We start from the raw sequence: 27,639 nt of genomic DNA on the forward strand, positions 1-27,639 counted from the left end.
ACAAAATGAGGATTTTCTATAGCTTTAATGGACCATATATAACACATATACTACAGATAATCTAGGTTTCTATAAACATTGTATAATACCGAGTCTAACTAAATTTTCTTTATTAATTTCTTTTAGACATATACCCACCATAAATCAGTAATGACCAAACTTATGGCAGGATAGGTCCAGTTGTGTTTGGTAATCATGTTTATATTACTCATCAATCTGTACATAAACAATAAAACAAACCAGACAATGCAGTCTGTAGATGCCAAGTTACAATGAGATATTTAGAATAAAGATAATGCCGTACTAAATACAGCATCACAATGTTTTATTTTATTATAAGAATCAAACACTTTGATAAATATCACTTTGTTTGTACCTTGTAAAAGCTTTGAGCTTTATTCTGAACTTTCACCATACTGTATCAAGTCTGAGTTTTCTCAGTCCATGATATTTCTATATAAAGATAAATGGAGCCAGACACTAGTTTTCTAACACCCATACATTAAGCAAGAAATTTCTCTGCCCTGATATACTGCATTTCTATGCCCATATAAGGTTTTGAGTGACGTATAGAGTTTTCGGAGTCCCTGATAGCTACTGTATCAAGGTATGGAGCGAGACACTTCTCTACACCCACATTATACAGTCTGTATACAGTTTAGGATTAACGAGTTTTCTGAGCCCACCATGTTATGTGTCAAGGTAAGGAGACGGATACCTGTGAAAAGTTTCTTCACCAACTTTACACCGTACAAAACTCAGGGTGACAAGAATTTCTAAGCCAATGATATATTATTAAAAGAGCCTGAGATTACACTTTTACCTGTTTGAAACTAAAATCATCATTATGGTTACAATCACAGATAACTCAAATTTATAATTCTTACGTAAAGGAGGATTTCAGATTTACCATGGTGACTTGAAATGATATGTGTTTAAGTTAATGTGATTTTTACATCAACTATGTTTAAAAATCTTTTTCCAGTTGTGTAAAGAAAACCAGTGAGTCAATATGAAAAACATTTACAACTTCAATTTTCCATTTTCCGTAACACATATGATGTCTTGTGCACGGTAACAGCTGTGGTTCCTGTTGACAAGTGTCATTCTGCTATACTTTGACAGGTTGTTATAGAAGAATGACTGTATTCCTGTATATTACCATGTTGTTGTAAACATGTACATGATCCCATGGTGTGACGATTTCATGGCCAAGATGACAAGGACTGATCTTCCTTTAAAGGGATGAATAATAAATGGGAACGCAAACAGGTTTAAACCATCATTCTATATTGTCATAAACAGTGTAATAAGGGAGTCCCCAGTGCATGACTGGCATACACAGGACTGGTATTGACATTTACAAGTACCTCAGTTCCACTCTGTAAACACTATCACATCTAATGCCCGACTGGCATACCAACTGGTACTGTTGGGGGGGGTTTTTAACATGTAACTTGGTATACCAACACAGTGCAGATCTAAGATGTATTGTGAATTATCATCAGCATGCTACATGATTTGACAGAAGATGTCCCTATGGCATAAGCAGATCTTCCAGACTCAGTATCTTGGTTGAGAAGATGCTGGCAGATCAATCCGGACAAAGAAATAGGGTGGAAACTCTGCCCAGTCTTTAATCTCTGTCATGGGGTCAAAAAGATGTGCCATATGCTTATAAGCTACAGTCATGTTCATTCTGGAGTCTAGCTTTATTGACAGGGGGTCACAATCACCATCATCGGAGATCCCAACACATGACATACAATATATATACTGGAAATTGATGATTTGTTAATAGTTTCTGGTAGGCCAGGATAAGCCACATTTGACAGCAATATCAATTAAATATATTGTTGTCAATGGGAAAATAATCTGTTCTGACTAGAAAGGTCCCCACAGATCACTGAATCTTTCACTATCACTTATATCCAATAATGGGTTATACAGAATTTATAGTGGTCAGACAAATTTATAGCTCCCAAAAAGTTGGATGAAGGCAAAGGAAAACATACCAGAGGACTAAACGGCGTTAGAATGTATTCCAGTAAAGTTTTAATCATGTAGCTACTTCGTGTCATATCTCACTTCAGAACAATTTGTTCCCTATAAACATCATTTCATTATGCATGTACATTATCCAAGGTTATGAGATTGTACCACTAGTTTGACGAAACACAGCTTTCATAATATGAGACGCCTCTTTTTATTGATATATATCAAGGATATAACTTCATCTATAAGTATGACAGACAACATATGTGCCTACCAATAATGTTAGACACAACATGTATGTACTTGTTCTATTGAGTGCCCACATTCAATACCTATATGATGATTCATGCCTATAACATTACGAGATCTGGTGTGTTTGAAACAGTTTTGACAAAACATCATATATCCCAATTATTACTTACATGGTATTTCTTCCATGTGCTCAGATGTGTAGGTCTAATAATTGAAATGCTAAGTCATAATTGATATGTTTAAGGATTAAAAAGTATTCCTCCACTGACTGATCTTTAAATAATGCATCAATTAAAACAGTCTTGCTGTGTTATTGCTGTAGATGTGGATGTCTATTTACCAAGCATGAGCTTTCATTAATACAAGCTACAAATTGTCAAAGGCGACATTAAATATTTTAAACTTCTTTGATATACACACTATGGTGACATGCAAAATGTATTGTTTCTGTCAGCTCGAGACCTTTTACAACTTCCTCTGCATTGTACACCAGTATATGTAAGTCTGTGAATCCTACGGATTTCTGTTAGTGTCATTAATATAGCCGAGATGGGGATCCTCAATATATCGAATTTATAATACTAATGTTAATATATAACCAGCCAATATGAGCATTATCATATGCCAAGTATAACTGCACTGTGTAACTAATAAAAAATTCAATTTATGATCAGACAACAGTCCTACAATCAGCACAGTATAATGAGGATTCAATATTGACTTTTGAACATCTGTCTAAATTTTTCATTTTCTAACTAATGTATGGTTAATATTTATATTTTCTTACTCTTTCTAACTAACATTTGTTTGAATTTAATTTCTAACTAATATCTGTTTAAATTTTTATTTTCTAACTAATATGAGCCAAATTCGTGCTAAGGAGATATTTGATTAAGAAATTCATGTAAATGGTTCAAGCAGTTTGACCATACACAGCTGTACAAAGTCAGGCACTTGCAGTAGTAAATGCTTAATTGGTTATTTCAAAAGTATATAAGGTAGCTATGGGCAATGTACATTCGAAAGCAAACATCTGTCTAAAAAGACTGAAATATTTCGCACCTGTGTGATCTGTTTGTGCTATGTACATACTTACCACCAATTCCAATTCCTCACCATCCTATATAACAATAGTGCTTGTGGTCAAGAAGCAGTAGAAATTCACAAAGAAATCAATATCAAACTCGAAATTTTTTACACAAATATTGACCATCTATGTTCATCATATGCATGTGTTCGCATCTATATATCTTCAGTGAAGTAAAAAGCTGTGGAAGCTAGCATTTAATTTATTGCCTTTGGCACCTGAAACTATAAATTCCAAGAGTCAAGCATTTTTGTACCTTTTCTATGAGATGTTTTCACATTTGACCCCTGTGACCTTTAACATGGATCAAGGAAATGTATTTGGACAGCCTTTTACTTCAGCAAGCAATAAACAAAATGTCTCAATTCTACTATGCATACTTTATAAGGAGAATTACTTGGAACACACCATTTCAATAGTGTTGTTGGTAATTTACTGAACAAACTTGAAAGTAAATCCATCAGCCAAGCCAGCTAAAGATCAAGAATCTACATGTAGGTTTCATGGATGAAGGTTCGTATTACTCCAGGCATTGCAATTCTTGAGAATAAAACTTGAGCTTTCAACCTGTTTACAAAGGTCTGTGATACTGTAAAATGGGGCAAGGTAATTTACTTCAACAAATTTGATAGGCTTTCACCCCTGAATGATACTCTTCAAATAAAAAGTTGTTATGCATGGCAGAAGCTGGAGTCACCATGACAGGTGAAATAGTCATGGTATATCAACAGATTAGTAACTGTTTTATCATTTAGTGAACTACTTTTATCATACTCAAATGTGTTCAATAAGTCTGAATGAATATCTACACAAAGAACAAGCAGTACTGAGTATTAGTGCCACCAGTTGATAAATCTATTGTGTTATTTGTATTGTCAATCCCATGCAGCTGAAAAGTGATCTAGATTTCATCAGGCCCATACCTGAAGTTTAGAACATGTTGACTGGTTTTACAGTGTGATGAATAGTAATGTAATCTATATGATGATATGAGGCGTGGTACATTGACATCTGACAAACTTGACAATCAGAGATATTTTATTATATATATAAAGACCTTCATAATTCTTCAAATCAAATACCAGCTTTGTACATTTTAAAACTAATTCAGTACAAAAAAAACAACTAGTAGTTTTCTGAATTTCAGTTAGCCAGATTCAATTAAACATCTTACAGATGTGTGGACTGAAGGAGTTTTCTCGCCTTGTATAAAAGTCCCTACGTATTTCCCTCAAGCAAAAACGCCCATGTAATCTATATCAATTGACATGGATTATAATCAGACATACATTCCAGTAGAATTGTGGGTTGATCAATGATTCCTCTAATACATTCGGTCTCCGACGTATAATGTAGATGGATGTCACAGATTTTGTGTCTTAAAGCTTCAATTCCAGGAATTTTCAAGCCCCTTTGCCATTTATCTTTGCCTAGATTTGGATAACATTGAGATATGTCCCAATGTATTTTACATACATAAATACGCTGGTGTGAACAGCTCAACTACCCCATTATAGTTAAGTCAAAGCCTTAGTATGCAATTATCCCTGTCAATATGTTTCCTTCTTTTGACCCAGACACAAAATAAGTGATCTTTATATAAAAAAAGTCTTAAATTAAGATGGAATGAGCAGTTGTCAATAAAAGTGCTTGCAGAAAGCATACATCACGATTAAAGAATTTCCAGACATCTGTCATCTACATTCTTGTTAAAAAAGCGACAACAGTTCATTTGAAGAGACTCTTTCTATTAGCTCCAGAAAGGTCATCCAGTCCATGTAACTTGACCTGGATGTGTCAATGTCCATGAATCAATAATGAAACTACAAATACAGCTCGTTCACCAAAAGAGCAAGAATTGGTGTTTATGGCATTAGTCAGTTGAAGAACAAGCGTTACAATTTGGAAAACAATTGCTCCTTTCCTTTTTTTTTTTTTTTTTTGGGGGGGGGGGGGGGGGGGAACACCTTAAGAGCTAGTTTTATTTCAGTCAATATATGGGTCCCTAAATTACACAAACATAGCAAATAAATGTCCTAAAATAAATAATGGCTCATTCCAATCACCTAAGGCAAAATAAAAACAGTTGTCAACAGAGACAATATGAATATCTAAGAACACTAAACAATAAATGACAGGAAAGTTAATAGCAACTTTAGAGTATTTCTATAGATATCCAGAAACAGTAAGTGTTCTATAATGGTCTCTATTGTTAAGGGCTATATAGGTTCATGATGAACAAGTACAAGAATTCTACCTAAATATTTTACCTTTAGGTAATACCAAATTCTTTGCATGCCTTGATAATCTGATAATAATCTTGTCCAGAACAAATTTCAATTCTATACTTATCAAATTAGAAACTGAAGCATTACCCTAATTTTAATGCAATCTATTTTTATGTACCATCTCACTGGACTATGTTAACCTAATAAATAAGAAAAGATCCATAATAGTGTCCCTTTGGACAAGGAATTTCACCTGTAGTGACGATGTTACTCTCTTAACATGCTTCAGATAGACTGTAGCTGAGGACTGTGGTATACGTATATTTAGGCCAAGCCCAAGTCCTTCACAATAATCTGTTCCCAAACTTAAAAACAGATCATTAATTGAATATATATATATATATGTGTGTGTGTGTGTATATATATTTACATTTCTTTTAGAAAACTGATCTACACAAGTATTTCATTTTCAATTTCAAGACCAAAGGGAAATGCACATATCTTACATGAGAAGTTGATAGTATAGCAGTGATGTGTTATAACTCTGGTAAAATGCTCAGGTTTCTCCATTGTTCTTTTCCACAAGTATTGAAGATGTCTAAAGACATCTGCATAATTTATCAGTAATTGAACTATAAAGTATGTTAAGTTACAGTTGCATTAAACATGACAGCAGAATGTTCAGGAATAATATACTGTGTGATATCCCTATATACCTTGGCCTTGCACACTTCATTGCACAGAGCAACAACCTACCTTAGCACAGCAGCACCCACACATTGTGACAATCTGCTATCTTCTGTTCACCTGTAATAGAAAAAATTAACGAGTAATAAATATGACATTTTACAACATAATATGCTGACACAAGTTTGCAATTCTCACCTATCACTATAAATGCGGTGATGAACCTGATGAGCTTTGTCAACAAGGACTGTAAAGCATGTGTGGAGGTATGTGTATACAAACACCTGTACATGTTTAAAGATATGTCACACAGTTATTTGTAGGGTCACAACCATTTTACAGATCAATGCCCGCATACCTACCAACATTATTTACCAGCTCATGAATTTTACACTAAACAGTTTTATGGTATAAATAATTCTCATTCTGCATGAAAAATACAAACAAAATCTATCTTTTTTTTGTCTAATGTTACAATATGGTTGCATGCTGATTGGAATCATGTAGAAGTTGCAGTCTAAAGTTTGTATTTTTTAATTTAGACTTGGATGTCAACATTACACGTATTACATACAATATCACCATTACATACAAATTGTACATTCTGTGAAAGCTTCACAATAATATCCCCACATCATATTATCTATTACTGTGGCTTATAAATGATTTTAAATGCTGATGAATTAGAAAAATCCTCCTTATATTATCATCTGTAATTGTTACATGCATTTACACATGACAAAATTTTGTTTAATGCATTAATTTAGTGATTTGGCAATACTGTAAACTTTCCCTGGCTCTGGCCAATAGGACAAAAATGACAGGTAAGGAATCCAATGCTTAAGCTGAATGATCAGAGGCCATATGTCTTATAGGGAAACACTGGGTGAAGATGAACAGTTTTAAGGTTAAAGGTCACAGTACAATACATCAATATGTTTTTTTCTTCACCTCCGATTCATTTGCTCAGACAGCTGTGACATGATTCTGATGTATGTAATGATTCTATTACTGAAGTAAATGTGACTTTACCTTGGTGTGTACAGTGCTGTTAGTTGTTGATAGTTACTGATCAACAGTAACCTACAGAGTAATTAGTATGTCTAATAAAACATCTGATTCATGAGTCTGAACATATGACTCAATTTAACTTTACTTGTATCCTCCTAATTCTTCACTCCAGCAAGTTATAATGTCATTAGTGTAGACATCTTCCTTATTTATAGGAAGCTGTGTGACAATCTCTTTACACTTCTTTCCTGTAACAATTTCACCAAACAGAATGTCAACTCTTCAGCCAAATATTCATCACCGCTTGTCTTTATAGTTCTTTAGAGGAAGTAGTTTAACAACTTTTATAAAGTTAATCTGTGAATCCTTGAAATTTATCAAGGTAATTTACTTGATCAAATGAAACACTTTACCTCCAAGATTAAGAACTTTTTTTACAACAGTACCCCTTATGTTCAAAAAGTCAAAGTACTTTCGAGTCTGCTGAAAGGCAACAAAGCAGTAACAGCAGATGTTTAGCCCATTGATTAAGTAAAAAAGATATAATAACCTAAACCATTTCAGAAATATGGTTATTTACCCTAAATCATATTACATAACATGTGGTTGATAGTGGACGGTTGGAGAGCCATATATGGCTAAATTGGATTCATAAATCATGATTTTATGCTTATTCACCCTTAAATATTGTTGTGTTCCACTGGGCAAATATCTAATTAGGAATCTCGAAGAACTAAACTTGAAGACCTTTACCAAATCCCTATTCATCAGACCATCAGGAGTTATTACAGAAACATTATATAACTCTTTTATCTTATTTTATGTCAGTCAATTTGCTGTATTTCTCTTCCTAGTCTTGCAGAAGTCTAGCGTATGTCGTAGCTGAATGAACCCAGTAGTGGTTTAAGGACTGGCAATCTCTCTCAATACGTCGACCAATACATTGGAAAGTTAGAGATGCTTTAGTCACAATTTATTTGTCCAATACATGCAACACTTGTCGAAAGCAGCTAGCCTACAACACTAACACAGTTTCAATGTAGAATGCTAGACTGTATTATGATACAATAAAAGAATCAGTTCTATGTTTTTTGCATCATCAATTATTGTGGGAAACTTGGGATCTATTTTTGTGGACCAATGTTATAGTGTACATGAAAGGATTTGCACAAATGTAAACTTTTACAGTCTACAGATAAAGAGATCTACTGAAACAGACATCTAAATCTAGTTAGAACAGTCAAGTTATTGCTGCAATAAGACAACTTGATTTCTGTTTAAATATGAAACAAGATGTACTCATGTGTAATCCAGGCTATCCACTATATCCAGCCACTTTAGAAAAATAAGTTGCTTCATTTACAGTCATAAGAACTAAAGAGTCAACAGGAAATTTTTGTCTCAACATATAAACCTAATTAAAACTATTACATACAAATTTGTCTCTCATCGATTCCGCTCCATTCAAAACTTTTACATCAAAGCATTATCTACATAGGTGAATCTCGGACAGCCTTTTTCGTACCTCTAGTAACTTCTTGTGCTATTTTTATCCAGCAATAAGCCCATGCCTAATAAGAGGACCATCTTTATTGGCTACCCAGAAGAATAAACAAATAATGTTATTACATTGTCCTGCCTTAAGCCCAACTCCTGACTTCAGTCCAAAGTAATATTTGCTTCAAAAATGACGTCCATATCCAGAATATATAGGTATTCAAACAGAAGATGAATACTTTAAAGGAATATTTACCTAAAGGTTGAATGTTATACATGGTTATATAACTAAGTACATTTCAAGCTCAGTGAACCACTTTAAAAATGATTCCATAATTTCCTCTTCATTTTATGATTTACCATGAAGGAATGATTGCAGGGGTATCTTATTTGTATTTTAAAAATGAAGCTGGTCAAATGGATTAATTTCTGTTCAGTGTGGTTCTTATAGTATTGTCACATTAAGTTTTTTTTTTGCTTTTTGTTGATGTTTTTTCGAAAGAAAATTAACAATTACTGCCTAATTCATGAAAAATTCATATTGTTACAAAGCAACATTCTTTTGAGTGATGAGAGCAAGATAAGCTATCGCCTGGAATCTTCTTTCAGGTGTATCAAAAACTGAAATAAAGTGAGGACTATCAATCACAACAGTATCAGAGCAAGTTCTTATATTTATTACTAACTGTCAACTGGTTTCACCCTCTCCGGGATTCATCAGGATGACAAACGTAAGATTTCTTAAACCTAAAGTATATAAATTGCAGCACCCTATTCTATAAATAGTAGACAAGGAATTATGATGTATATATATAGTTGCAAGCACAACAACTTAAGAAACTGGGTTTGCTTTTGGCACTGATGTGCTTGGATGCTAAGTTTATGGAGAGCTTGAAAGTACGGTACCACCGTTGCCTAAAGGCTGACCCTCTCCACGGTCCCTTCTACCCTTGGTCTCTTTTTCTCAGAGTTTGTTGTATCTTCAGTATTTAACTGGGTAGGTCTAAGTCTAAGAAATCTTGTTTGTTGTCCTGGTGAAGCTCGGTGAGGGCAAAACTGCTTGACGGCTAGTAATAAATCTAAAGAACTCACTCTGATGCTGTTGTGATTGATATTCCTCACTTGGTTTTCCTGACAGCTCAATCACCCTGCATACTCTGAGGTATCCAGTTGAAGAGTGAAGGAACCCACTCCCAAACCTACCAGCACTAACGGTGTTGACTCATTGGTATATCCTTTTAAAACTGAAATACTTAATTGTCTGCATTATAATCTGCAGCTTTTTCTGTAGTGGTCTGCATACAGCTTATACCAGTGCGGTTTATATGTAGACAAAAAAATATGGGTAGAATGTAAAAGAAATTTCAAAAATGAAGTGTACCAGTATGAGATGGTACTGAATAATTCACGAGTACCTGTCCCAACACATGTTTGTGACTGAAACAGATTGTCTGGAACTGTCATTTGCAACCATATACAAGATGATTTTAAGATTGAAATAAAATTTAAATTTTCATGGACTTAATTTATCATACCTTTTAATATGAATCACAGTAATATTTTCTGAACTTTTGCGGTTGCTTCGGAAGCTGTAGCGGGAGTTTACAATAGCCTCTTGTATCCTGGGATCAATAGGTCATCAGGTTATAGGTCAAATTCTATAATGACTGCATGCGTGTTTGCAATAAGAAAGGCTTTGTGTAACTTACAAGAAATAATATGCAAGGGCCTTCAGTAACAGTAACATATCTGATGTGTACATATTCACAAAATTTGTCCTGTTTACAAATAAATAAATATTCTAGAAACAATAATTGCCTGTTGGTCTTTGTAATGTTTCTTACAAGCCAATACACAGAAACTGTGACAATATTAGATAGATTACTTCATTCCAAAGTGTCTGTATATATAAGACTGTAAGCGGTCTGGCTGTCCATATGAGACAGTTAACGGATGGATATCTGCCATGTGAGCATGGTTGTAGACGCACATCACACAACAACCTTTGACAGTATTCCTTGAAAGAGGAGACTTTAGTTGTTCCTTAACAAGACAGAAGTGGCTAAATTGGATTGACCATTGCCACAGAATTACCTCAAATATCTGCCTTAAGACTATACATGGCCGTGGGGCTCCAGCTTGTGCGATAAAGGGTAAATACATTAAGGAAATGGGAAAAGAACAAAAATCAGTATGAAAAAGCCCACATGTAGAAAGTTGATGGCATTTCTTGCGAAAATTAACACCATCACAGGTTGATAGTGAATTCTAGTCTGCTTCAGGCGGATAATGAGCGAAATTACAGCTCTGCCACACGCGTCCCCATCATTCGCTTCCCTGATAGATGAGAAGTCGCAGCCTGCAGAGGCCATCAATTCTACAACAGTATCTACAATTTATCACAATAATTTTTTCGTATCTGATTTGTAAAGAGAGCAGAAGAGGAGTGGATATTTCCGTCGCCACATTGGGGACCCACTGATTGTACATTTGTTATACTCTGAGAAAAACCAGTTTCCAAATACGCTTCAGTTCTAGTGTTTATTAATTCAGTTGGTGTAGTGCTCGAGGGAAAAAATATCGATAAATCTCAATTAATGAAGCGTCTTAAGCTTACCAGTAATTGTAGAGCTCAACCTCCTCAATGTCACAAAAGTGGTACCTTTGTTGACAGGTCAGACCAATGCCAGAATAAAGTAACCAATAAGGTTATAAATCTTAACACTATAGACTAAAACCAAATTCCCTTATATGAGAAAAACCTGTAAAAAGGCTATTTTTGTTCAATAAAACACTGGGAACAAATACTATGTTGCAGTATAAGTATACCAAGAAGCTACTTCAAAATTATATATAAATAACAACAGAATTCCAACCAAACACAATGCAAATTGGCCTGAATCAGTAAGTATTTTTTCCAGTTTATCACTGTTTTGCTTTGAATTTACATCTAACAATGCTCGTCATAACCTTAGATTATGTGAATGTGCAAATACAAAATTAGTTCATACAAAAAATAATTCAGTTCTGTAGCAAGGCATCAATGAAAGACACTAACCTCCCCCTCCTCACTCCTTTCATCCCCTTTCCCCATTCATTTAATGACTGTTTAGTGACTGTTTTGTCATTTTTGAGATTGATCAGACCATCAAAACTTGTGTTACTGTGTTTAAAATTTTTTTCTATTTATAGTAACAGTGACCTATACCTGTGACATTTCACATCAAAAAACAATCACAAGCAAGCTGTGTCCTCAAGAAACACTGGTCTAAAGGAACTTCAGTTATTCAGATAGAAAACTTTTTATAGTAATAGTGACCTTGGCATTTTACCTATTGAACTAAAAGCAATATCAGGCATTTAAGCTCTCTCCGTAGAAAAATAGTGTGTGAAATTTGGTTTGACTGCTCTACTTAACTTACAGGATTGTACAAAAATGGTGATCTGGACCAGTTATTTATTCATAGAAAAAGAGGGGTTGACATTTGATGTTTTGACTCAAGTTGGAATGTGATCAGTTAAGTTACTGTCAGGAAATGGAAATACAGATTGACAGAAGGACAGAATAATAAAACGACAGAATTATGAATGAGGGTGCACAGTGGTACATTTCATTATTTCATTATTGGGTCTTAGAAGGAAACAGCATAATAAGAAGGAAGACAAATTAAGGTGTTTCCTTCAGAACTTTTGATCAAAGTTGCTAAAATGTTGGCCTATACATGTTTACTGGTATAACTAGTGTCTGCAGATCCCTCACACGGCCCTTCCAGATAAAAAGCATACATCTATAAGAAGCAGGATAAGCACATGCATTATGGATATGACATATATCTACAATTAGAATTGGATATGTGTTTTGAATCTTTTTTTTACCTGACCACACAGAAATTTTCAGCAAGGAAATTACAAGAAATCTTTCTTCTAATAATCTCATCCATAGAAGTTTCCATTAGAGAAACAGTAAGTTATGGTATTACATGTAGATTAAAATAGGACCCTAGAAAACAAACATGTCTATACAGTTTCCCTATTCTAACTTTTACATGACTGCCGAAATTTTGTAATCACTATCATAAATTTTAGAAGGTTCTAACACTGGAAATTTATGACCTAATTCACTGTTAATAAGCAGCAGCAGCAGCAGTATTCTGACAGAACCAATGTCAATGTTTTAGAGCAAGAATTAACAGTAATGGTTAAAGCCTTTCAAAATTCCATTCTGACTATAATGCTGCATCAATTTCAGTGATTTTTTTTCCCTCAAATTGATGTGGTCTAATTTTGTGGATTTACCAGTAATCAAAAACCATCAATTATTAAGGAATTTCTTGTGTAAGCCTGATATTTACTACATATCAATCAAAATTATTAAACAACATTTCCATATGGACAGTTTTCTAACTCATTTCACAAAACATAAGGAGCAGAACACACAATTCTGATTTTTTATCCACCTAATCGTCTACACAAAGCAAAGATAATTCTTACACAGAACATTGAAAGTAAATCAATATGTATGATACGAGGAAAACAGAAAGCTATTTTTGAATGTAATTAACAATATAATAGAAAAATCATTACAATAGGTTTATAACTGTTATTAAGTAGAAATCTATAGCACAGGTTAAACAACCAACAATTACCGGGCCCAACATGATCATATTTACAGGGAAAATGAAAGAACACAATCTCTTAAATCTAGTTATTGTTTATAGTGAACACCACAAATGGACATTACACAAGAATTTAAACCAGCAGTTTCTACTAAATGAACGTTACTATGGTTATCAGCAAACAGTAATGGGTGTTTGCCGGAATTTGAATTTCCTGTGATAAAATACAATATTGACATAACACAATTTATGGCACCATTTAAAAAGTACAAGATGTTATCGAGATTATTTTAAAGGAAGTAACACGGTTCCAGAAAATGTATAATGGCGAGATAACGTTGGTTTCAATGTGTTATAGCATTATGAAATAATGCGTAAATAACCTAAAGCTAATGTTAGAATTACCTTAAAACACGATTTCAATAATACAGCAAAAAAACACAAGTTTCAGGTCTCTAGCATGATAATCTATGTGTCTAAATCTAAACTGGGTGACAGAAGCCACATTTACCTATCTCAGTCTTTCAATGTGAGTGTTAATTAATATGATATTGCAGATGTACAAATGTAGTAATGAACATTTTTAAGTAAACGAAACAAAGTACAACGAAGAATATCCCAATATTTTATGATATTCATTTATCAGCGGCAAAATCTAAAAACACATCAATAATTCAAACTTTGATGACTTTATCAATGTTCCTCTTACACCCAATCACTTAACATCAAATTCTTATCCATATCCATTTAACTTTCCTGTTGTAGTCAATGCTTCAAATTATAACCATTATTCATTTCCAGATAAATACTGATTGCTTGTTTGCATGGTTTATTGTCCTGTTAACAGCTAGGATCATTTATAACAGGAGTCTGCTTGTAGTAGCTCAATATTATTGTGGTTATTCCATCAAACAACATACAGGAGATCCACCACATGCTAACAAGAGCAATCGGGGTAAAGTGTTGCCAAAGGACATGAACATGACAGCACAGGCCAGTCCATTTCTCAGCTTCCTAAAGAAACTAACTTCCACAGGTAGGGAACATTGAACCACACACCCTGAACTCTTGACCTCAGATTATGTAGGCTAATGCTTTACTAATTACCATATTGCTGCCCTTTGGATACACATTAAACACCAAGATAAACTTTTTAAGTTGGAAGGAGTTCAATATTATGAATACGTTGTTTTTAATGTAATTCTATAGACCCAATTCAAAATCATAGAAAACACTACCATTCCTTTTTAAAGCCCTCATTATGAATCAGACTTCTACAACACATCTTCAAAGCCAAGACTGTATAAAGATTCCATGAACATTTTGGCTTGATATCTAATGTAAACAAGAACACTGACAGGTCAGGAAGTCACAGCTTCTGTTGCTCCAGCAATAATTATAGAGTATGGATATTTTTTCAGCTGCAAGTTACAATTACATAGTTTCGCTTCTAATATTTACAAGTATGCACAAAATCAGACCAACAGAACAAAATACAATGTAGTACCAGTGGTTTCGGCCAAACAAAAGCCTCCACAGCCTTCTTGGGATTACATGGTGGACTTCGGATTTATCATGGAGTGTTTTTTGTAGCCTATCAAATCCTTCAACCTCATGTATGGTCTAAATAAACCTATGAAATTAAAGTTTGGTCATTTTCTCTGAAAACAAAACAAAAAAAAAAGCAGGAAATTATATCCCAGATTTGGGGACTTGACAGGACTTGCCTTGATTTATGATTAGTAAATTAATCTTGACTAATCCAGACTTTTCTTAAGGACAATTCTGAAATAGTCCAGATTTACCTTGACTGCAGTAGTCTTTACTAATCCAGACTATTCCAGACTTTCCATGATTTAAAATAATCCAGACTTTTCTGGATTTAAATATCCGGAGTAATCTAGACTTTTCTGGATTTAAATATCCTGACTAATCCAGATATAAATGACAATAAGAGATACAACATTCACTCTAGATTTTTTCTTGATATCCCTGAATATCCTGTACCAATACCATCCTGGGTTATTCAGAGATTAAATATTGGATATCTCTAGACTTACACAAAGGATTACTTTGAATAATCCAGGGATATCCATGCATTTTTTTTCGCAGGGGTAGGGAACATGGTGCTAATGAAATAGGATACCACAAAGTACCAGTATTTACTATAAAAACAAGGACACGTCGGACAGGTACATATCATGACCTAATTATTATATGTGGCTTCCACATCTTATTAATCACCATTTTTGTTTTGGGGCTGAATATGACCTTGATTTTGATGAAGGATTTTCAAGATATGACCCCAAGCTTTTTAGCTCAAAGTAGATAGTTGAGCTTACTGTTTCCTTACAAAGATAGATCACTTAATGAAAACATGTATCCACTTATTCTATATTAAGTAACACTGTCCATGACTTTGGAATAAATTAACTCTCTTCACTAGTGTATGGCATTGTATACAAATATGTATGTGAAATTCTGAAAGAAAATGGAAACAAATACTGAATACACTAGTATTACTGGTTACCTGCATCTCACGTAGAACAAGAAATCAAAAATTTAATCAGTAAACATGTCTTGTGTTTCTTTTTTAGCATCCAGACTGACTCTGAGCGACTTGTTATAACCAATGCTTAATTTACAATGCGAGCTGACCAATATCTATACTGTTTAATTTGCACACCTGTATATGGGAGCTACACAGCAGGGCAGCAGGGTACTTTGATTGTTTTAAAGTTGATCAATGAAATCATAAGATCACTTCTACATCTTATCAAGTAGAAACATTTCAAAAATAATGACTTTGTTGATTGGTAAAAGTAGGGCAAATACAAGGTAACATAAAAGCATAGATGATTTACATATGTATATCTTCTATAAATTATCAAACGATATATTTCAAATTCCTGAATCAACCCAACTACAGTAAATCATACTGATAACCAAACTGTGTCACTACATGATGATATGATTTTCTTTAAGATAACATTTAAAGTTTTTTCAGTTCCATTTACTGAAGTAATATTTTGTTTTGTTATTGTTCCTTAAAATTGGTTGCTTAGAAGACATAATAACTTGAAGCATTACACTGTTAAGTAGCCTGGATACATTTTACAAATTATGACATTATCATTCATACAAACCTTTCTTTTGGTACTGAAATTGTTGTTGAAGCAGTTTCTGACCACTAATATTACTTCATCTGAATCTCCTACACACTTCCAATAAGGACAAGGAAAGCTCCATACTTAACAGTGATGTCAGTGTTACAGTTGCAATGTAGATGTAACAAATCTAACAACTTCCTGTCAGATTATCCTTATATCCTCATAATCCCACACAACATTTGATGATTCATCTAGTGGAGCTAAGAATGGTTGGCAGTACCAGTAAGTCACTGTCATGTACCTCTGGAGAATTGACACTAAACTTCAGTGCTGTTGATGCTGGACATCTAGCTGCTACCTTTACTAGGCTAGTATATCAATGTTGATGCCAAGTACACTGTAGGTCTGCACGTGTATGTGTATGGTTAGTACCAGCTTCCTTCACTGTTTGTCACACATGGACAAACTAACTGTATGGCATACAAGTATATCAGATACTCACTGGAATAAGCTAAATAAATATGCTGTCTGTCTGAACAAAATTAGCATTGATTATCACCATAACTTAACCGCCTAGCTGTATTTGTATTTGTGCTGGTCATCACAATTGGACTTGTCAAATAAGTCCCACCGGTTAGACAACACGTCATTATTTCCACAATTAGCTGCCAGACGGTTCCGTCCTGAGGTTACGTCGGTGAAAGGTGCAATTATAACGCCAATCCTCTGAAGTGTTTCCCAGCAACACCGCCTGTTGACCCTTTTAATCAACAGCAACGCACCAACTGCGGTCTCTCAGCTTGTGTGTTTCACTTCAGGCTTCATACTCGCCAACGGAAGGTACAACAACTTTCATTATATATAAATAGTTCACTTCAATACAATTTACAGTAATAAACAGAACGCATATAACGTTCACTTGTATTCTTCTTGACTTACAGCAGATAATTGAAAACACAAAAGAATTAACTGAGCAGTGATCAATTTTTCATCAAAATGATTGCCATCTGTAAACCATATTGTGATGGTAAGTGTTCTGTTTGTAAAACATAATATTCATCAAGCACTGAGCAGAACTTACAAAACCAAGCTATAATTGTGATTAGACTCCAAAACAACAAATATCAATACAATGGAAGCCATACATGATATCCACTAAATAACTTCCTTCAACAAATGTATCGAAGTTGTGTACATTTATGAGATAACTAGGCTCTCTTTAAAACTGTACATACAACAATGTAGGAACATCTCTTCCTGTTACAGAATGGGCTCAGGGACATTGCATGTCAGCTCTCGATTTTGGCAGAAGGTAAAATCTGTGGATGGTGTTGAGCTGCTTAAATCAATTGTAGAAGTAGCAGCTAGAAAGCAAGCATGAAAAAACCGTTACACAAGCATTTCCCGGGAGACTTCCTCCAACTGCTGCTGATGTCATTCAGTGAGGTGGAAAATGATAAGTCAGTCATGAAATTATATGTACATAAACTGTACTCCTTGTATGATGAACAGCACAAGTTCTAAGAAACTCCCAAAAGGATCTTATGTTTCAGTCCCCTTCCGTTCTCCTTAATTTATTTTCCTATTTTCTCCCCAGGCATCAAGACAATGTTAGTTAATAGGGAATGAATTACCAACATCCAAATAACTGGAATTTGATCACAATTAGTTTAAAGCAGCAAGAATTCAGATGTGATCAATTTTTTTGATGTTTCATGATCATTTTTTTTCATTTATTACTTCAACATCAACAAGAAGCCTAACAGCCTTGAGTCACCAGTGGTAGGCAATATTGATTATAACAGTTTTAGGGTTAGTACCTTTCAAGTGTCATGAAAAAGAAATTGCAACATTGATCAAAGTAAGACTAAAATGACATGTTCTAAGCCCTTAGGGGTCAGCCAGTGTCAATGTATGCAAACCCCTATCAAAACAATCATCTTATGCTAATCATTCAAATCAAGTAATTTCCAATGGAAAATAAACAATGTTATTCTCAAAAATGTAATTTTGCTATAAAACTATAGTAAAGTTAACCCCTTCCCAAAGGGAAATGTAAGATCCTGGGGTTATAAAATTTACAGTTTTGATAAAGCACTAAAGACTCTTCCAACAACAAAGAGCATCTGATTCTATAATATCTTGGTGTTGAAATTTTTTGAATTAGTGTCAATTTGACGCTTTTTGACCAAGCCTATCAGCCCCTGGGTTTTAGCCTAGATAATGACATCTATATAAATATAAATACTGTTAAGCTGTAATCCTATATAGTGTACAAGTAATTTTAAATATATTTCAAATGAAAATTAAAACAAATTATGCTAAAAGATCACGGGGCCTTGAAATTTAGATTTTCGTAAAGCGCCTTAAGACACTTTAATCCATTAAGAGCATTTGATTCTACCATATATGGGTATTGAAAAGAAGATATTGGAAATTTGAGCCCTTTTGGCCCTTTCCCTAAGGCACCTGGGTGGGGAAAGCTGAGGAAGGTTCTGAAAAAATTTCATGGAAATCAGTATAGGGCTTTTGAGAAGTCGAAAAAATGTTAAAAGTATACAGATGCACTACACACAACACTCGACACAGCACAAAAAACATTCGCAAAAGGTCACCATGAGACACTTGGGTGACCTAATAAACCTTTCAGGACAAGGAGATCACAAAATCCACAATAAAATATGAAAAAGATCCTTCTTCAAACTGGAACGAATCTATACATCAGAGAATACTTGGTGCCATGTATTGCAAAATGTATGAAGTGCACCCAAAAAATGAGATATCTCAATTTTTCCTGCTCAATCACCAGAGTATGTACAATGTAATTTACTAATATTGTATAAAGACAAGATAATTGATTCCCTACACTACCACACCAGATCCTTTGAAGATTCTGTTTGATATCTACAGAGATTTGTCACTGCAAGTTCTCATTAGTAAATTATATATTTCCTTTGTAAATGTCTTTTCACAACATGATCGCAAAAGCATGAGATAACTATCAGGTTGCCGAGGGAGCGGGTGCAACCTTCCAAACATTCCTCAAGCATTTTTGGTCATTCATTAAATAGTTATGTTCATAATGAAATGATACTGAGGAATATATAAGCCTGTGTGTTACAAATCACTATAGTCAGTCACAAGAAGCAGATCAATACCCCAGGCTTGCACACTGCAGTGTTCATGGCTAAAACAATGTGTTGGATTCTCCTCAACAATCTCCATACATACAGCTACTACATTGACATGTTGGCTTAGCAAGTTTGTTCTGCAGTCATCTTGTTAAGATCTGATTAGACTAAACCATATTGGCAGCAAAAAAATCAAGGAATATAAATGGTCTCCCCAACATCCCCTTATGAGCCTTAAACCATACAATAATGAAGCTATTAAAAGGCACATTGTCATAGTTATTGGTGATGTAGATGTACAGAAGATAAATGGAAGTATCAACATTACAAAAATATCTACTGACTTGACTATACATCTAGATGAGGTTTTACAATAATCACAGGAACATCTGACCACTCATTACATCAATGAGAGGCTGAGGAGCCTGAATGGATACCTTAGTGAAATCCCTATCAGAAGCAATTGAAATGATTGTGTAGTAGAGAGAAAATGAGAAATGCCATTTGTACAGGGACAGAAGAATTTTACTGAAGTTGAAACTGGCGTCATGAAATTTACAATTTTGGTTAAACATAAACTTTAGCAAACTTTACGCCTTCCCCACAGGGGAAATTTGAGAATCTGGAATCATGAAATTTACAACTTTGGTAAAGCTTTTAATGATCCTTACATCCAAGAAGAGTATTTGATTCTACCTTATTTGGGTATCTAGAAGGTTTTTTGAAATTTCAATCCATTTGACCTTTTTAGGCCAAGCCCCTCAGGCTTCTAGCCAGATATAGGGGGATGCAGGCCATAAATTCACAATAATAGTTTACTTTAGGTCATGGAAGGTTTCTGCCAAATTCCACTGAAATTGGCTCAGGCGTTTTCCAGAATGTGAAAATGTAAAAAGTTCACAGACGCACAATAGACAACCGACCATGCCGGACAAAAGGGTATCACAATGGGTCACCATTAGACTTTGTCTCATGTGACCTAAAACAAGAGTTCTGTGAGGTGGTACTTGGTACATCAATCATAGGTTGAATGAGCATTTTGTAATAGGAAAGGGAGGGAAAGTGATGATTAATTGGTCATAAATCAATATATTTATATATAAATAACTTCAAAGTTTTGAAAACATTACATCAACAAATTTGTTAATCTCACATGATTATACACCCACTGCAACATGCCTGAGGCTTTTTATGCCCCACCATATAAAAACAAGTTTTGTAACTTGTTGCATAATCCTTAGGATGTTTTCTGGGCCACCACGTTCTGGGTGTAAAATCACAATATTTGATGACAGCAATATTATCATACTAAAAGATGAGGACAAAATCTTTATAAGCAGTGGGACTTTGGTAATATGTTGTTGAGGCAGTGTGAGGTGAGGGCAGATTTAAAGTTATTGGATCTTGGCTTTGTATGCAGAGCAACATAGCTATATTTCATGGCTACTGCATTACACGGGTACAAGTACCTGGGGTCAGGATTTTCTCAAATTTCATTCACATTGCCTTTAAAATGTTTTGACATATTCCACAGCCTATTAAAGAGTGGAATAAGTAATGAAATTCCTAAATGCTCTCCTCAAAGAGCATGCCTCCTTGACTTGTATGATCACTGATCACGTAAACAAGATCCTGAATGATGTAAAGACATTTTTAAAGGCCATACAATTTTCTTTTCAGAAAACCTCTACCTTAGGTATCTATGCTAGCATTGCAGAAATTAGTTCATCTGAGGCATAATCAGCTGTGTACTGTGACTTCTTTGCATGCTGTGTACACATATAAAACATACGTAGCATGTAGGCACATTATATCTTGTGGACAATATTTGATGTTGAGTAAAGGCATGCACAACTACCATGTCCATACTCATACTGCACATGTGCACCAGCAGTACCAGAACACAATAAACGCTTTGTAACATCTTGATTAATGTGTGGTAATGTACGTATTGATCTTATAATAATGTAACACTGCTTCTCCGCCAAGCAGACCCTCCATCACCCAGACTAGTGTCTCCTAACATTCATTTATTTGGTACCATCATCATACAAATCTAACATATGTCTACAGCAAAACATTGAATGCATCAACTTATACAAATATTGTTATTGCTTCTTCTTGAGAAGTAACAGTGCATCTTTCTCAAATTTCATATGTAGCCTATCCAGACTCTGTAGTTGTGCCCCTTTGATTTTGGGACTGATCCCAAAAACGAAATGGCTAAGAGGTCACATCATGGACTGACATTTATTATCAATATTTCTTTGAGGAATTTTCAAATTTCATATAGTCAAGATCAGAGGAGAGAAAAGAAAAGAAGGCACATGGCGAGTAAAAGAGTATACATACAATATTGTCTCAACAGGTTAGCAAATCAATGAACATGGGATCAAAGATTTAGAAGAATGTGAACACCAATGCACATATTATAATGATATATCGCAATTTCCCCAAACCATTCCTTCTAAAAACAGATTACTTCTTGAAACCGAATGAAACTGTGATGTATAAAATGACATCCTCTTTATTATAGTAATAATAATCTTCCCAATACCAATCCCTCTCAATTCCACATACCGAACTGATTTTGTGTCCAAAATGACTCGAAATATACTGAAAATCGCTTCTTAAAACTGGCCTTACCTGCAAGACCCAAGTCTGACCAGCAGACCGTGAAATCAACACCTGTGGCGACAGTTGTAATTTTTGTTCCCTAAGCATGTATGCTTGTCAAGGGTAGGCTTTGTACACAATTCCTTCCCTGATTGGAAAGATGGTAATTAATAATATGTATAGGTAATGTATAATGATTGAACTAGACAATCATTTCACCAAACGAGAGACGATTACAAAGTGAAAATAAAAACTGACGCAGAGTTAGAAATGTGTTAAGCATCTAAATCTTAGGTAATTGAATAACATTATTTTAGCTTATACAGAACGAAAATATTAATGGAGTGTTGTTTTAGAAGTTAAGTTTTGTGTATATTGATCAACAAAAACACATTTTCATCAAATATATTGTTTGGTAACACTTTCCAACAAGCCAACCATCCGACTTGGGCTACATCGGACCACATGTAACTTTATGTTACTTCCGAGATAGCCAGGCAATGCGTTGATTTCCAGATTACTAAAGTCACATACAGATTACAAGTATCACTATTTTTTTTAACTTTATACTGAAATGCTTTTACTCTATAAATCTTTCTTTTTTGTATTCAGTCGGACATGTGCAGTGTAAATGCTTCAAGCACATGGAATGGTTATTGTAAGGTACAGAACAGAATCGGTTCAATTATATCCGAGTCTGACTGGTCAACTTGCTTCAAATCTACAAACTGAACTCTCCTTAAACTTGCCAAATAGTCATGCAAGGTTCCACTGTATATAAAACTTTACATGATTTAAGCACAATGAAAAATGCTGATGACTGTTACGTAACGAAACAATTCACTTAAAACAATTACTATGGCACTGGAAAGACAGCTGGCCTAGATGACAAATGCATCTTGCATCCATGTAAGTATACTCATTATACACACAGCAGTTTAAGTGTATAAATATATAAGTAACAGTATGTTTAGAGATTTATGATTATCAAATAATATGAACCATTCATACATACAGTAATGAACCACTAAGACTTAATCATCTTGTCAGGATCATGTTATCTATTATAACAAATACCAGGTGGAATGGAGAGAAAAGTTCAAAACAATGTGTTGTGAATTCCTTTAATTTCCAGTTGCCTATAGTATACGAGTATAGCAAATGTTTGTAAACAAGGTATTGTAAAGCAATACTAATCCCTTACAGTGTTTATGTACTTCAATCATGGCATGTAAAAGTAACATTCTATATCCTGCAATGCTGTAATGATATACAAATGCCACAGTATCTATCCACATTAAAATCTATGATATGATAAAGGATTTCAAACTTATTATGTTGATACCATATTAAAGTTACTGCCAATAAGTAAGAGAGAAGAAACACAAAATTGGAAAAAAAGCCTTCCTGCTGGCTCAGGTCACCAACAGATCACCTGGAAGGCCATTTTGGTTTTCTCTCAAACAAATTGGACAGGCAGAAATTCATCAACAAGAAAGCAACAGGTTGCAAAATCACACAATAAAGTACACAAGCATTACAACAAACCTTTTAGATTCCAAAAGTATTTGAGATTTACATTGTGATATGCTTATCACAGGCGCATTCTGCAACAACATCATCAGATAATAAATCAACAACCAGGGCCTCTTACAGGAGTGCAACAAACCCCTACTTACTTAAAGTGCCATCCCAAAGACCAAAACAACTGAAGTTCCACAGATTTAATAACCTTTTAAGCATGACAGCACTATTAATTATGGACCAATGATGTATGTAATGAAATATATGTATGAAATTTCATGATGATGTTTGAATTTTGAGTTGAGATAAGGAAAGTACATTACTGTTAACAAGTTTCTATAAATAGCATTTACAGTGAATGATAAAATACAATCCTCTAAAACAATCATAAGCAAGCAGCTTCCTCAAGGAAACACTTGATGAAGTCTGAGAAGAATGTGCAAAACATTGTGGAAACCTTTTTTTTTTACCTATAGTAATAGCGACTTTGACCTCTGGATCTGCAAAACAATTTCAAGAGCACTTTATCTAAGGAAGCAATAGTTGAAGTCCATGATCAATCAGTCCAACAGTGCTTGAGAAATTGTTTGCCTAGACCTCTGGAAATTCAAGCTCAAAGGAAGCAATGTAGAAGTCTTCACAGGGCTTGAGATATTGTGTGCAAACAAACACACTGTTCATGAAGCACTGGATGACATCTGAGCATAAAATGGCCAAACTGAACTTGATATAATATATGGAAATACAACAGTCCCAAAGGGCCTATATGCTTGTTGCTGTCAAACATAAGACTGAAATATCTACAGGTGTAAAAGAAACCATGTAAGAAAATGCCTGTATCTGTTTATCAAATGTGATAAATGTCTAAATAGATTCTTACTTATCATTACCATTCAATCTTTCACAAATACTTTTTTAATTATTTTGGATTTGTTACTAGAATAATTAAATATGGGAGAGAGGAAATGTCAGCTCTGGATAACTGGATTGATATGCAATTTTATATTGCTAGTAGTGAAAATTCAAATTGGACATGATAATAGTTTTTACAAAGCTGTTTATGAGACAATGCTCCAACACGTTTACTGTTACTGTCAATCACAAAAAGACAACAGGAAACTGTTAGCAAGCTTAGAATATTGATGCAAGTCAACAATTTTGTTTAAGTTTGCAGTAGTTTAACTGCATAAATATAAAATGCATGATGTAGGAATTTAATCACTGCTTTTCACATTAGCCATTTCTGGAGTTAGTTTCACGATCAGTTGTAACCTTTGAAATTTTGTTGACACTTCCTGCTTTTGGTGTATGGTGTATGCATATTTAGTCCATTAAACACACTAAATTCAAGATAATTAAAGCATATCTTTTCACATATCAAACATCATTTCAGTTTATCCTAACAGATATCTTAAAACAACTCTTACCTATCAAAACTATGTCACACAATATATAACTGTTTCTTGACTGGGTGAACCGCTGAGGTAATGGACTACGCAGTTCTGAGAAAAAATTTCTTTTTCAACCTTGGATTAATTGAGGTTTGAATCATCTGAATTACTCTAGCGTTCCATCAACTTTAATGCTGACCCAGGTACTGGTCACTTATTTCCCTCACTTTTTACAGGGTGAGAGTTCTAACATTCATCGACTCCAGGCCAACATATAAATGTTGATAAACATCAGAATAATTTGGAGTAGGGTTTGAAATAAAAAAAAATTACTTCTGACAATTGATGCTATATTTTCTCTGCATTTCCATTATTACATTATCTAATCACTATAGAATAATGCATTGATACTTGAAATCTCTTCACTAGCTTACTATCAATTGCACACACAAGAAATGCCTTGGAATAACAAAATTGTTGAGTCAGGTGACTGAAATGTCTATTTGGTTTTGGATCTAACTCAAAAGGCAGCTAATACAGCGTAAAAAAATATAATTGAACTTAGCAATTTTTGTTACATATTTTTTGTGTACATGTTTATTTTTCATTTATAAGGTAATATGTATATGTTCAGAAAATATTGCAGTCTTAGTCAGACACTAATTAATATGATTAAGGAAATTAACTTGTTTTAAGATAGAAAGAGATCCACAGTTTTATACAAAGTCTACATGTTTTCAAAGAAATCTTATCCTTCCTTTTCAGTCCCTTGTATATTGAATTGATAATTATTTGCACTGCAATACTTTACAAATTGAGTTTAGCTAATGAGGAAATTTTAAACTGCATAAATAGTTTGAGACAAAGTTACTGTTTTTGGACAAATACATTACTCATTGACAGATATATGCTGGGCAGGTCTTAAGTCTTCAAAAATGCAACAATATAAAAACATCTCCACAGTTAACATTACCAAATGGTATTAAAAAATGCCATACTTTCATATACTAGCCTGCTTTTGACATCTGTCAATAAAAATGTCAAATGTCTGGGCATATGTACCACAATTAAGAAAAATCTGGACAATGTTTCGACTGTAAATTGCATAGCCCAGTTTAAAAATTATCAACTGAATTACGAAAATGATGAACAGTCATGAAATAACAGTGATCTATTAATGATATAAGACCAACCTAAATATTTCTCTTGGGCCAGGGAGGGATGCAATATACATCACCTGGTAAGGAGACCTACTATTATTTCAAAGAAATATTACACAATTTCCCTGTCATGATATTAATAAATTATTTTTGTCAACAATATTTATGTATAACAAATGTCAGTAATAATTTAAATCAGTCGGTGGCAATGACAGAATGAAAACTGTCTTGATTTACCTTATTGTATAGGGCTATAACCGATTTACTGTATAGTAAGAAGGACTACATGTATGCGCTACGTACGTATCTATCGTAAACATCTTTCATAAGGAAGTATAACCATTAAACGCCTTAGGTTAGATTACACAGTGGGAAAATCACGCTCCGCTAGCCAACCGTAAATATGAAAAACTTGGAGAAAGTGATGCAGCGTCAGATAGGTTTGCTTGTTTTGTTGCTTAAACGTCATCTATGTAAAAAGAGCACCCTGTTAAATTAATTGCATGCTTACAGAACAATAACAGGTTATTTGAATGCGACAAAATTTACAGTCAAAATGTCGTTTACCTGTCGAAAAATTGTCCACAATCTTTCATCACATTCACGATGTATCACAGCTGCGCTCGCGCACTGAGACTGAATTTATTTGCCAAAAACCGTTCGCCAGCAGGGAGGTCGCAAAACTTACTTTTAAACATAATTTGAGTTCTTCACATAAATAAAAATCATTTATTACAGCAATCATAAAATTTTAATAGCCTCATCTCTTATGCCCATTTTTGCTATATTAAGACATTTTGGTCTTAGTGAACGACATCAAGGGGCCCCACAAGGGAGTTTTTCTTCAGGCATAGGCGTGTCATATAATAATAATAGTAGATGTAACCATATGCACAGGTTAATTAATAAGAGAATGTATGTCAGGCTCTTTGAACCAGGGATGTAAAAGTTCCTGCTTTGAGCTAAGACATATAATGCAGATAAACAATTCCAAACATTATCTCTCTGATTTCACTTTATTTTCCTTTGTATGTTGTAGAAAAGATAAACAAAATCATCTTTCTAGGACCTGTTGGTGATAGTTACATTTTGTAGATAAATACTAAAACAGCTCCCAATAGGAGTCGAGGTCAATTATCTTGTATTTTCAAAGAGCTAGGTTTTTTACTAATTAATAGTAAACTATAACCAGTGTCTGCTATGGAGATGTTGTTTCACAAATTTCAGAGAGATTTTCAAAAAATCTGACACATTGAAAGAAACCCGCCTTACAAGTTACACAATAACAAATCTGTGCAAATTACAACCGTAAAAAAATAAACATCATTTGTTAT

At 34.2% G+C, this 27,639-nt stretch overlaps 1 protein-coding gene across 2 annotated transcripts in view; it reads right to left on the reverse strand.

The window, feature by feature from the left end:
- LOC132561921 (choline transporter-like protein 1) overlaps positions 1–26,922 on the reverse strand; it is a 66,413-nt gene extending 39,491 nt beyond the window's left edge. The window contains exons 1-2 of one of the 2 annotated variants that reach the window (XM_060226640.1): positions 26,873–26,922; positions 6,319–6,369 (exon numbers count right to left, since the gene is read on the reverse strand). In XM_060226640.1, coding sequence (XP_060082623.1) covers positions 6,319–6,342 — 24 coding nt within the window. In that variant the 5' untranslated portion in view covers positions 6,343–6,369; positions 26,873–26,922. Of the gene's footprint in view, positions 1–6,318; positions 6,370–16,519; positions 16,866–26,872 lie in introns of those variants that run through there. The other variant, XM_060226648.1, reaches the window with a different exon arrangement.
- Positions 26,923–27,639: the final 717 nt, after the last annotated feature.

This window comes from Ylistrum balloti, unplaced genomic scaffold (assembly GCF_031769215.1).
Source record: "Ylistrum balloti isolate Yb309-2 unplaced genomic scaffold, AGI_CSIRO_Ybal_v1 Utg369668, whole genome shotgun sequence".
In the NCBI taxonomy this organism is placed as follows: domain Eukaryota; kingdom Metazoa; phylum Mollusca; class Bivalvia; order Pectinida; family Pectinidae; genus Ylistrum; species Ylistrum balloti.